Source organism: Canis aureus, chromosome 7 (genome assembly GCF_053574225.1).
Source record: "Canis aureus isolate CA01 chromosome 7, VMU_Caureus_v.1.0, whole genome shotgun sequence".
NCBI classification, from domain to species: Eukaryota; Metazoa; Chordata; class Mammalia; order Carnivora; family Canidae; genus Canis; species Canis aureus.
Window position 1 is genome coordinate 20,426,525 of NC_135617.1, and position 12,153 is coordinate 20,438,677.

A 12,153-nucleotide genomic window follows, 5' to 3' on the forward strand; every position below is an offset into this window, starting at 1 on the left:
TCTAACTTAATATATTTTCAACTTAGATGCATTAATCTGGGCATGACCCTAACATAAGTTGAGGGAGATCTGTAGTAAAAAAGCATTACCTGTTCTTAAAATGATAGATTAAAATGTATGATTTAATATCAAGGATTCCTTAACCTTTCTGAATTGTTATATTAGATCATCATTTAGTTACTCCTTTGTTGGTATGACTGACGTGAAGAGTACAGCTAGTTCTGGGAAGATGCCTATTTTATACCTACTGTTTGTACAACATTTTACTTTATTTACATTTTGAGTTGCAATTACATTGTAGTTATATGAAAATGACAAATTAAGCCCTCATCAATTTACATTTTAGAAGTTAGCAGCAGTCCCATTATACATTTAGGACCAATTGCTGCTGTATGTAGCTTTTTTAAATTTATTTTTTTTATTTTTTTTTATTTATGATAGTCACACAGAGAGAGAGAGAGAGGCAGAGACATAGGCAGAGGGAGAAGCAGGCTCCCTGCACCAGGAGCCCGACGTGGGATTCCATCCCGGGTCTCCAGGATTGTGCCCTGGGCCAAAGGCAGGCGCTAAGCTGCGCCACCCAGGGTTCCCTGTATGTAGCTTTTCTCCACACCCTCACCTCCTTGCCCTTAATGCATTTTGCATAGAGATTTTCTGGGGAGTGCTAACTCCTATGATAATTAATTAAACATGCAAACAATTGGTTGTTAATCATCTGATAGTAGCAGAGAAGACAATTTTATTATTAGCAAGATGTTTTCTCAGATCATTTTTACAGAGGTGTTGTGACTGTATTTTTAAAGACAAGGCCATTCTTAGTTATTCAGATAGCAGAGTAGTGACTTCTGTTGTTCCTGTTATGTATTTTATCACTCTACCGGAAATGTATTGACATGACTTACATATATCCCTGACTTGGATTCCAATCCAGGATGCAATCTTTTCCTGCACTGTTAGTTCAACATCATAATCACTTTTTCACAGAACTTTCAGATCTTATTTTTAGCTCTCACTCAAGTTGTCTTTTTAGTAGTTGTTTTTAAATGTATTTCAAAGTCTCTTCTGTGATACATCTTATTTATTCTATTGTAAATCTTACATTTTGAATAAAACATTATCATCCTCATTGGTATGCTAAATGTGTAGCAATGCAAAGTATGTAATTTAATTTTGAAAAAAAGATCAATTCATTTCCCACTGTTTTTTTTTTTTCAACTACTTATGGAACGAGACCTTGTCTGTTTTAGCCACAGATCATGCTTTTATCCAACCAAAAATAATTTGACAGACATCTATTGCAAATGGGTTGTTCATAATTGCTGCAAACTCAAATGCCCTTAGTCCCTGCACTTTTTCTTTCATATAGAATTTTATATTTATTACTCATAATATTATTAATGACTATTTTTTCATGAGATTAGTGAAATCACGTTAAAACTTTTTTTAAAGATGTATTTATTTTTTGAGTGGGGGAGCACACACAACTGGGGAAGATAGGCAGAGGGAAAGAATCCTTAAGCAGACACCCTGCTAAGCACAGAACCCCACAATGGCACTCAGTCTCAGGACCCTGAGATCACAACCTGAGCCAAAACCAAGAGTTGGATGCTCAATCAACTAAGCCACCCAGACACACCATTTGTTAGAATTTTTTATGTATTCTAACATACCCTAAAAATAGAATTGATATGTTACAATGATACTCCACTGGGTCATGTCTACTTATGGCCTAGTGTTTGTTATTGAAGTAAATTTATATATATTTTTATATATTTGTCCAGTAGCATAAAAATGCAACATCTGTGGGGAAAAGTGAGAATGCTAAAAGTTGGGTTATAAATGCTAAGCTTCTAGGAATACACATATTGGCTATTTCAAACAATTGTTACAAATGAATTCCATACTGGATAGCAAATAAAGCATTAAATAAAGACTTATTCGATTATTGTCAGATTTGTATTTGACTGTATTCTAAAAATTTCTTCATTTTCATTGTTTGTATTTACCTCATGGAAATCTAACAACTGTCAATATATTTAGCAACTTGAGATACATGGTAAGAGGTCATTTCATGTTCGTCGACCCAACAATACCTCACTGTATTGTTTAGAAATACAAATACTATTTTTTCACGCACCATTCTTTATTGAAATTCAGTGAGAATGCTTAACTACAATAAAAATAATGACTAGTATAAATAAATTACTTTTTAAATCCAAAATCAAATTCATGAGCTTCATTCAAGTTCCACCACACACACACACACACACACACACACACACATTCTTCCAAATATGTATTGGAGATTTTTTTTTCCTATAAGACATTGAATTTTGAGTCCTAAGGAAGATCAAAATTCCTTGACTCCATGCTATTTCAACATAAAGTCTGACAGATCACATTATTAAACTATCACTAACCTTTTTTTGTAGACTTCATTAAAATTCCAGTAAGTCTATTTTTATTTTTTTACAATGTTTATTAGTTTTCTCTTGCTCCCATAAAAAACTACCGCAGAAACCTTAAAGCAAAACTTGTTTGTTATCTTCTAGCTCTGTGGGTCAGAAGTGTGGGTGCAGCAGGGCTCAACTGGATTCTCAATTGCCAGCCTCACTAGCTGAAAACAGGTTGTTAGCTGCACTGGCCTGTTACATGGAGGCTCTGGGGAAGACCCACATCCAAGTTCATTCATGATGTTGTAAGAATTTGGGGCTTTTGTACTTGTAGTATTGTGGCCTCCATTTCCCTTTCTCTGTCAGCCAGGGCCAGTCTCTGATCCTAAAAACTACTACACTCTATATCTTCTCATGTTTCCCATGTGGCCCCCTCCAACAATGGCAGGTTGATTTATTCTCATATTTAAAATCTCTCTGAAAAAAAAAATAAAATAAAATAAAAAAATAAAATAAAATCTCTCTGGCTCTTCCTTCTATAGCATCTCTCTGACTCTGGCTAGAGAAATTTCTCTGCTCCCAAGGGCTGATGTGATTAGATTGGGCCAACAGGCAAAGATCCAGGACAATACCTTTATTGGAAGGTGTATAACCTTAATTACATCTGCAGTGTCCCCTTTGCCATGTAATGTTACATATCCACATGATCCAGCACTAGAGTATGGACATCTTTAGAGGGCCATTTATCTATTATACAATGTTTTTAAATTATCTTTTTCCTCCACTTCATGCTGGGAAATTTTCCCATATATGTAGTAAATTTAATATTTTATCGGGAAAAAATAGAGTCTTTAGAAGTATTCTCCATCTTGTAATTTAAATATATCTGCTATGCTTGATTTTAATTAGAAACTGATTAAGAACAGGATACCTCGGTGGCTCAGTCAGTTAAGCATCTGCCTTTACTCTTACTCAGATCATGATTACATAGTCCTAGCATTGAGCTCCACATCAGGCTTCCTGCTCTGCACGGAGTCTGCTTCTCCTTCTCCCTCTGCTCCTCACCTCCCACCACCACTCATGCACTCTCTCTTGCTCACTCTCTCTCTCTCTAATAAATAAATAAATAAATAAATAAATAAATAAATAAGTAAAATTTTAAAGAATTAAAAAAGAACTTGATTAAGATTGAAACCTTGCACCAGTAGTAGAAGCTTAAAATCTGTAAAATGTTGATTGGCTCAGGTTTGTACGTAAACCCACCATTCTTACTGATTATTTTTAAATTCAAAGCCTTCTACTGACAATTGCAGCCCACAGGTTTTATTTTGGTCTGTTATTAGACCTTTGATTTCCTTACATCAACTTCATCAACTTTGTTCTTTTGTGTTGAGATTTTCCACTTTGAGCGGTAGAAACCATTTTCTGAATTTTCTAAGATCATCTTTCACTGTCAATTGTAGAGACTCCGTATATGTCCCTAATAAGTTGTGAGAATCTTTAGGGGTAGAAAAAGTTCCATCTGTTTCTTCGGTTGAAATTAATTTTTATATTCAAATATTGCTAGAAACTTAGGTGAGAAATGAATGTGTTACATTTTTGTTAGAAACCCTGTTAAAAATTTATATTGAAGAACTCCTCTCTATGAAGTATTTCTTTTTCCTACATTTTCCAATTTAGGAAATTTATTATTAATTACTATTTATTAGCATCACATCGATTTCAATGACAGTAGGTTTTGTTTCACTTTACTAAGTACAAAAATTATAATTTAAATGTCATAACACCTAACTTGATCTTAAGTATGTATATATTTTAGTTGTAGACATTTCTTTTCAAAATGAACTTCAGATTGTAGTTAATTGGATATTTTGGTGTAACAGTCAGTGTATTGTTTAAATTGTTACAATGTGATTAATTTAGATCAACTATATTAAGCATAGAAATCACTGTGTCTTAAGATTAAAGTCTTTGTAGCACTTCAATTTTACCTTTACATATAACTTTGTCTGAAAGTAATGACTGTTAGAATCCAACTAGCTTAGAGATATTTTGTTTATAAGGTATATATCTTTATGCCTAAGATATTGAAACTCAAGGGAAAATATTATCAATTCTCTTGTACCAAAATGTTGTATTTGAAGGACATACAGCAGACAGAGATATTTCCTATCTTGCATTTTGCCTATCCTCAAGAGCCATGTGCTAGTACTTCTAGCTCTGACCCTCTTAAATGTGTGACTCGATATAATATCAGCAAGGGACACATTTTTAAAAAGGAGATATCTAGAAAATCACGAGTATAGTCATTTATAGCTGTGGCTCCTTGTACAAAAGAGGGAAAAGTCACTGTTAATGCTGTGATACGGGTTTCAAAATACCGTATATTACAAATGCATTTTTTGACATCTTTTCCCCCAAACCCCAAATTACCACAATTTTATTGGTAAAAGTGCTTTTCCAGGAGAAAATAATGAATATAATTTTACAGTGTAACTTGCTGAAATCAAATCTCATTATATACTTAGATTTTGCTAGGATGTGTCATAAACAAACTGAGGTACATCTATGCCGCAAGTCTCCTCCATACCTTGGAGAATGCAGTCTCTCTTCACCTTACTATTTAGGATAGAAACAAAACAAAGTGTCATATAGTTTGCTTTACACTGAAAATCACATTAAGGCGGGTGTGTTGTGTGAAAGAGACCTAGATGGCACCTCCCAGCTCTCTGTTCCCAGCGAATGTTTCCAAATAGCCCACATCATATCATAAACCCCAATCAGAGACCAACAGCCTTACTGAGTAATTCAGCCTATTGGCTATTACTGCAGTAGTCTTACTTGTGCTGCATTCTAGGTTTTTTTATTATTATTATTACAATTTAAATACAGATTTTTCCGAATGATTTTAAGTGAATTAGAGTACTGGAGATTATTTGCTAAGTAGAATCTCACTTCAAAATTCAGTGGGGTTTGTATTTCCCCAGGCTCAGGCTTGAGGATGCAGCCTCTTGAACATCCTAGGCAGCTGAAGTATGCTAAGCATGTTCTGGATGGAGAGACAAATCACTTTAGAAACAAATTCTTCTTCTGCACTACATTCAAGTTTTAAAAGTTATAGCAAAATAAGATTTCTTATTAGAAATTTGTTTCATTGGAAACATATCAGAAACGCATCTAGTCTGTAAACACAGTCTGCTGAGTACTTCAGCTGCATCCCCCTAAAGGGAAAGTTGCTCCACTTAATATGCCCTAGTTACGCTTCTGTTAGTAATCTGAGAGGAAATGGGAATCATGCATCTTCCACGTCCTTCCCTGAAAATCGCCAAGCCAGAGAGAAGTGAAAAATGCTTTTTCTTAGACATTGATACAAGACAATATTAAGAAGTAGAAGAAACAAAGTAAAGTCAAAAGGATAAACATCAGAAGCTTGCTTAAACAGCTTTGGCCCTATATAATTGCTTTTCTGTCAGCAGGATTATTAACAATTTTGGACATCTGAAAATTAAATTAACAGCCTGAAAATATTTTACAGAATGAGATAGAGCATGATACATGAAACATAATGACCCCACTGAAATTCAGCCAACCCAGTACAGCTACTCATTTAGACAGAGAAGACAACTAGTTAATCATCACCGAGCAAATTAGACAGAGCAAATTAGTTTGCTACATTCCACAGTCTTAGCTACCAAAAAGAGTATATGCCACTAATTAGAATGAAAGGACTCTAAGCATATTATTATCTATATAGAAAGAGAGAGCAAAATTGTAGCTTGAATTGCTTCTATCAAAGCTTGAAGCCTAGGTTACATAGAATTATATGTGAGTCTATATGTGTGTGTGTGTGTGTGTGTGTGTGTGCATTCATACACATATTTAAGTAGCAGCAGCTTTAGCGTTCTCTTGCATCTTGACCTAATGAAGTGTAAAAAATTTTTCCCAAGGTTAATTGGAATTCTTTGGGAATACACACACACATGCATGCATGCACATGCACACACACCCCTACACACAGTTAAAACATAAAAACGTTTTTTTTTTAAGTGTGATCCCTTTAATTGAAGACCAAAGTAGCCATTTCATATAATTTTTTCTTACACAGTACTATTTTTTTCTTTTAAAAAGTGTATTGCCATTGCATGTGAAGTAAATATTTGGACTTAGTTTATCACTGGAGATTAATCTGAAATCATATTTTGTAGCCTTAATTAGCATTCATTTGCTTAATTGTCATTCTCAGCCCCATCATTTCCATTTTTCACTAACTTGAACAATGCTATCTTCTGCTGTTTGCACTTTAATTTAAATTTCTATTAAGGTTTATGAACAGTAATAAGGTCCTGTTTGAATATTCATTAGCTTCTGAATTGTGAGCTATGAAAAGGTGCTTTCTTTTACCTTAATGAAACTGGCACAGCATGGGACTGATCAGTTGTGACATTTGATTTGAGGCATCCAGTGAATTTTCTCATTGTTTATTGACATGTCTTGTCCAAACAGCTCCCTCGCAAGTGAGCGGAGTGATGAAGGAGAGGGTGCTGCAGCGGAGTGTCGAGCTTTCCTGGCAGGAACCAGAGCATCCCAATGGAGTCATCACCGAATATGAAATCAAGTATTACGAGAAAGTAAGTGCTAAGAACAGCTGAAATGTGCAGCCGATGTGTCTCATGTCATCCTACTGCACTGTAGACTGAACTTGGTCATTATGCCAACTATTTGGAGCTATTTTGCAATTCATAGTTAATTTTAGCCATTTTTAATAACCATCCTATTGCATCTCAGGTTCATCGTTATTATGATTGCTATATATTAAGTTTCTGGGTTACACAAAGGAAAATATTCCACTAGTGGTATATTTGTTTGATTTTTGATATAGTTATTAGATACAAGATGTTTTAGTATCATGGGGCCACACAGCCCAATGCATTTTTGAAAAATGGTTCTTTTAGGATCTCTACTTGGGCATTTAATGACTTCTTTTATTTATGTGGTTTTATTGATAATGATGATGGCCTCAAATAATTTAGTAATTTGAAAAAATAAAAATGTTTTCTGTACTAAATAATGTAGTTCCTCTAAACTTTGGAATCCCCTGATGATATTCTGCTCCTTTAAATTCCTCCTGAAATTTATTCCACATATGTTATACTAAATCATATCTACCACTTCTTCACACTCCTTTCTCCATGAAAAATGGGATGGCTAAAACCCAAGTGCTGCCCTTTAATCTCTTCATGCTGACTAGAATTTAGTATATAGTGACATAATTGAGTGTATGCGCGCGTTTATTTCTGACCCATCTGGAGGGGGATGGGCATCCTGTTCACAAATTATTTTTTTTTAAGATTTTTATTTATTTATTCATGAGAGACACACACAGAGAGAGAGACAGAGACACAGGCAGAGGGAGAAGCAGACTCCATGCAGGGAGCCTGATATGGGACTCGATCCCGGGTCTCCAGGATCACGCCTGGGCTGAAGGCGGCACTAAACCGCTGGACCACCGGGCTTCCCCTTGTTCACAAATTATTACAAAGGCTCCACTTCACATAAAGACCTGGTTCAAGGTGTGAAACATGGAAATGATTATTATTACCAATATTAATATTAGTAATTAACATTAAGGTTATCATTAATACAACTGTTACTTCTTGACTTAAATAAGTTAGCTAAGATACTGTAACATACATGGCCGTTTTAACCAGTTAGACAGAATTTCAAAATAGGAGCCCAAAGCTTTGGAAAATCTTGGGTGCTGAAATGACTTGCTTGAATAATTTAAATGCATGTAGTGCATTGGCAATAGATACATTTTTTCCCGTTGAAGAAAAAAAAGTTCAAGATTAGTTTCAGTGTTCAGATTGTTTATATTTTTGCTTATTTTTTGCATTATGAATTCATGATCTCCATGGCCAAAGTTACATTTTAAACACTTTATTTTTGTACCAGGAAGTACATTTCTTGCCCCATCAAATGTGTTTCTGAGGGAATCCTTGTTTTACTGTTGGTTTTGTTATATCCCTTTTCCAGTGAGTTCTAAGAGTTTATAGTCAGTGTCTTCTGAAAGTTCATCAGATTTCAAAAGCAATGCAATACATTCAAAAAATATGCTCAGTGGTAAATGAGAGTGAAGTTTCTCACAGGGCAAGGAAATATTTTGCACATCCTTACTCTGGAATAGATTTATTCAAATAGTTTCTTTTCTATTTTGCATGATAAAAACAGAATGTATCTACATTTGCTGAACTTACAAATTAGGCAATTATTAGAACAGAATAATATATTGCATTGTAACATACATAAGCATGGGATCTCTAGATATCGTCATGTCATTTAGTATCAGTTAGGCCAAGTTCTTTATTTTGAGATAAATGTGTATTTATGATACCAACATTTTTTATAAATGATTATAATTAAGACAATCACAAACTAGCTTCACTAAATACAGTTTAAGTATACATTTATTTACACTTTTGCAAATATCAATGTGAAAGCAAATCAAACAACCAGACTGACATTTTCAGATTTCAATGAATAGTTTTATTGTCAGACATAGTAGAACATAGCTATTTATTATAAAACAAATAAGACACTATCTAAAATTGTATATTTTGATGGGTAGTTTTTAGCTTTTTAAATAAAAAGTCCATTAGAGTCATATCAATCAAGATTGATTGTTTTGATGGAATGTCTTTTTATATTCTTGTTTTTTTAAGATTTTATTTATTTATTCATGAGAGACACAGATAGAGAGGCAGAGACACAGACAGAGGAGAAGCAGGCTCCATGCAGGAATTCAGGAAGCCCGATGCGGCACTCGATCCCAAGACTCCAGGATCACGCCTTGGGCCAAAGGCAGGCGCTAAACCACCGAGCCACCCAGGGATTCCCTGTTTCTTATATTCCTGAATTTTTATACTTCTTTAATTTTTAGTCTTATCATATATAATATGACAAACACATTTTTAAGCTCTAGGCCTCTGAAAAGTGAGGACATTGAACTAAGTGATCTTTAAAATATTGCCAAACCATAAATTATACACTACTTTAACTTTTATGTTGATCATTTTAATTTAAAATACTCCATTAAATACTGTTATTTTATTTTGTGAGAAATGCAGTTTTTAATGAGAGCAATTGATAGGTGAATAGGGTGTGGTATTAGCTAAATTTCTTTATTTAATACCTTTATTTTGTGCATATGAACTTTTGCTTGCTGAATAACATTCAGGAAAAATATTAAAGGAACTACATTATTAAGGAAAAACCTCTACTAAACCATGGATTTTACAAGTGTACCCAGGTTTTGTTCAATAGGACATTTGATTATATTTATGGCTAAATAGTTCTCACCACTGTGCCCTCTACCAACAAAGCAAAAGCTCAAAACATATAAATGATTTACAAAATTATTTCTCTTTGAAATGTATAGAACAAAGGCATGTGTTCACATTTACATTTTATATTATCTTAGAAACAACTCAATGTTACAATATTCCACAGGGTACAATGTAGCCTTTATAAAAACAATGCAGCAAATTGAAATAAATTGCAAGAATTGGCTGTCAGATTGCCTGGTTGCAATTACAATTAAATATTCCCTGAATATATTGTTTCCAGGATCAAAGGGAACGGACCTATTCGACAGTAAAAACCAAGTCCACTTCAGCTTCCATTAATAACCTGAAGCCAGGAACAGTGTATGTTTTCCAGATTCGGGCTTTTACTGCTGCTGGTTATGGAAATTACAGCCCCAGACTTGACGTTGCTACACTAGAGGAAGCTACAGGTAAAATGTTTGAAGGTAATTACCACCTTTGGTTTGGATTCTTATTCTATAACTGTCAATTTTTTTTTCCCAATATGAGGGTACTGATTTGGTTTAAGATTATTTTTATATATAAAGGTAAATATATAAATATGTAAAGGTTATACAGAATAACACTTTAAAATTTGCTGTTTTGTTTCTCAGTGTTAGAATCTAATAATTCAAATGAGTCTCTTTAATACACACTGGGTTTATTTGGAAAAGATGAAGTCAGAAATAGAAACAGGACATGTTCAATTGTGTACTGACACAAGATGTTTCTATAGAACCCAGAACAATATTACCCTGATTACATCAGCCAAAGGTATTCCTTCAAAGAAACCCCCAAATGAAGCCAGGATATACACAGGGTGAGCCAGAGAAAGATGATCTATAAAAATATTTGTTAACTGAAGCCACTTGGATTTTAACAATGATTTCAATAATGGCAGTTCAGAGAGAAGATCTTAGAGGTTGTATGTATTTTTATTTTTATCATCACTTTTCATCTTTTATAAAATATTTCAAGCATCCTAGAGAATATATTCAAAGTATATATGAAATATTAGGAATAATAATTAAATGAATATCTCTGTGTCAACCACTCAGCCTAAAAATAGAACATCGTGTATCTTGAATCCCCTTTATCATTTTGTTTGTTTTATAATTCAGCAGAACATAACAAAAATGTATGTGTCTATAGGGTAGCACAGATAAGCAGATATATGTTGGAATGCATGTCCCTGTTTATTATCAGAGAGCAGGATCAGAAAAGCTTGAGTACTATGCTGGTTGTTCTTCCATTTGCTGAGGAATCAGGGTGTGTTTCAGCATTTTGTTCTTGATTTCTCCTGATATTACTGCTCAGACCTAGGGTTCACCCAGCTGTTACCTTGTTGTCTTGCCAGTGTGGTCTACCCACAAAAGTCTAAACAAACATGAGCTAAAAAATATTATGTGATTTTTTTCTTTCCTCAATTTTTAGTAAAAAGTTTTTAAGTAAATTAAATCAGTATAACTTTGATCAATTATTTTGACTTCAGAAAAATATTTTTATGGTTCTCTTAAAAGGCAAATTGACAAATTTTCTTTGATTAACAAATCCTCTGTAAGTCCACTAACTGCATTTTTCTTTCAAAATATGTTGCTGTGTTTTTAAATCGAGCTTTAACTCTCAGAACCTCAAATAATAAAACAGACATTGAAATAAGTTTGAAATAGAAATTATTTATATAGAATTATAGACACAAAGGCAGCAGTTGAAAAAATGTCACATAATTTTGTTTGATAAACTTAACACCATTATTCTTTATTATCTTTTCAAAGTGGAGTATCTAAGATTAAAAATGAGAGCATCTAAGTTCAATGGCAACAAAAACATTAAAGCATTTTATGTTAAGGTTTCAACATTTGAACATTTGAGTGGTCTTGTATCAAATGTGTTCTAGTGGTTTTCATTTTAGACTGATCTCATAATACCACTTTGTGATTTCTCATATAACAAAACCTTAAATGATTTTTTTTATATTCTAATGAATAGTTTAAACTTAGGTTAGACACATTAATTAGTTGTCTCACATTTATCTAATCATTCTTTGTCAGTTAAACCTCTAGGTTTGAAAACTTTCAAAATGAATTTGTTCATTGTGCTCAGTTCATAAGTTGAGGATATTGAGCTAAACTATTTTTTATTGATGCCTGAGATTCATAGATATTATTTTCATTATTTAAAAAATTAAATAACTAAGATTCAAAGAAAGTAAGATGCAGTAGTAGAACCTGAATGATCATATGAAATTAATGTTAAAACTAAATTTTTGCATAGGAAAGAATTTGCAATTTTTATCATCAGAATATTCTCTTCCACTAGAATATAAAGTTGATGGAAGTATAATCCATATATTTTCCCTTGCTATTGTCTTACCAGTTCCTACTATCAGTGCTTGACAG

General features: G+C 33.4%; 1 protein-coding gene across 5 annotated transcripts in view; it reads left to right on the forward strand.

Annotated features, from left to right (window-relative positions):
- The window catches only part of EPHA7 (EPH receptor A7), a 169,802-nt gene that overhangs the window by 131,710 nt on the left and 25,939 nt on the right, over window positions 1-12,153 (forward strand). For 3 of the 5 annotated variants that reach the window (XM_077903053.1, XM_077903054.1, XM_077903057.1), the window contains exons 6-7: window positions 6,897-7,021; window positions 10,017-10,200. In XM_077903053.1, the coding sequence (XP_077759179.1) occupies window positions 6,897-7,021; window positions 10,017-10,200 (309 nt within the window). The remainder of the gene's footprint in view (window positions 1-6,896; window positions 7,022-10,016; window positions 10,201-12,153) is intronic. The other 2 variants (XM_077903055.1, XM_077903056.1) reach the window with 1 other exon arrangement.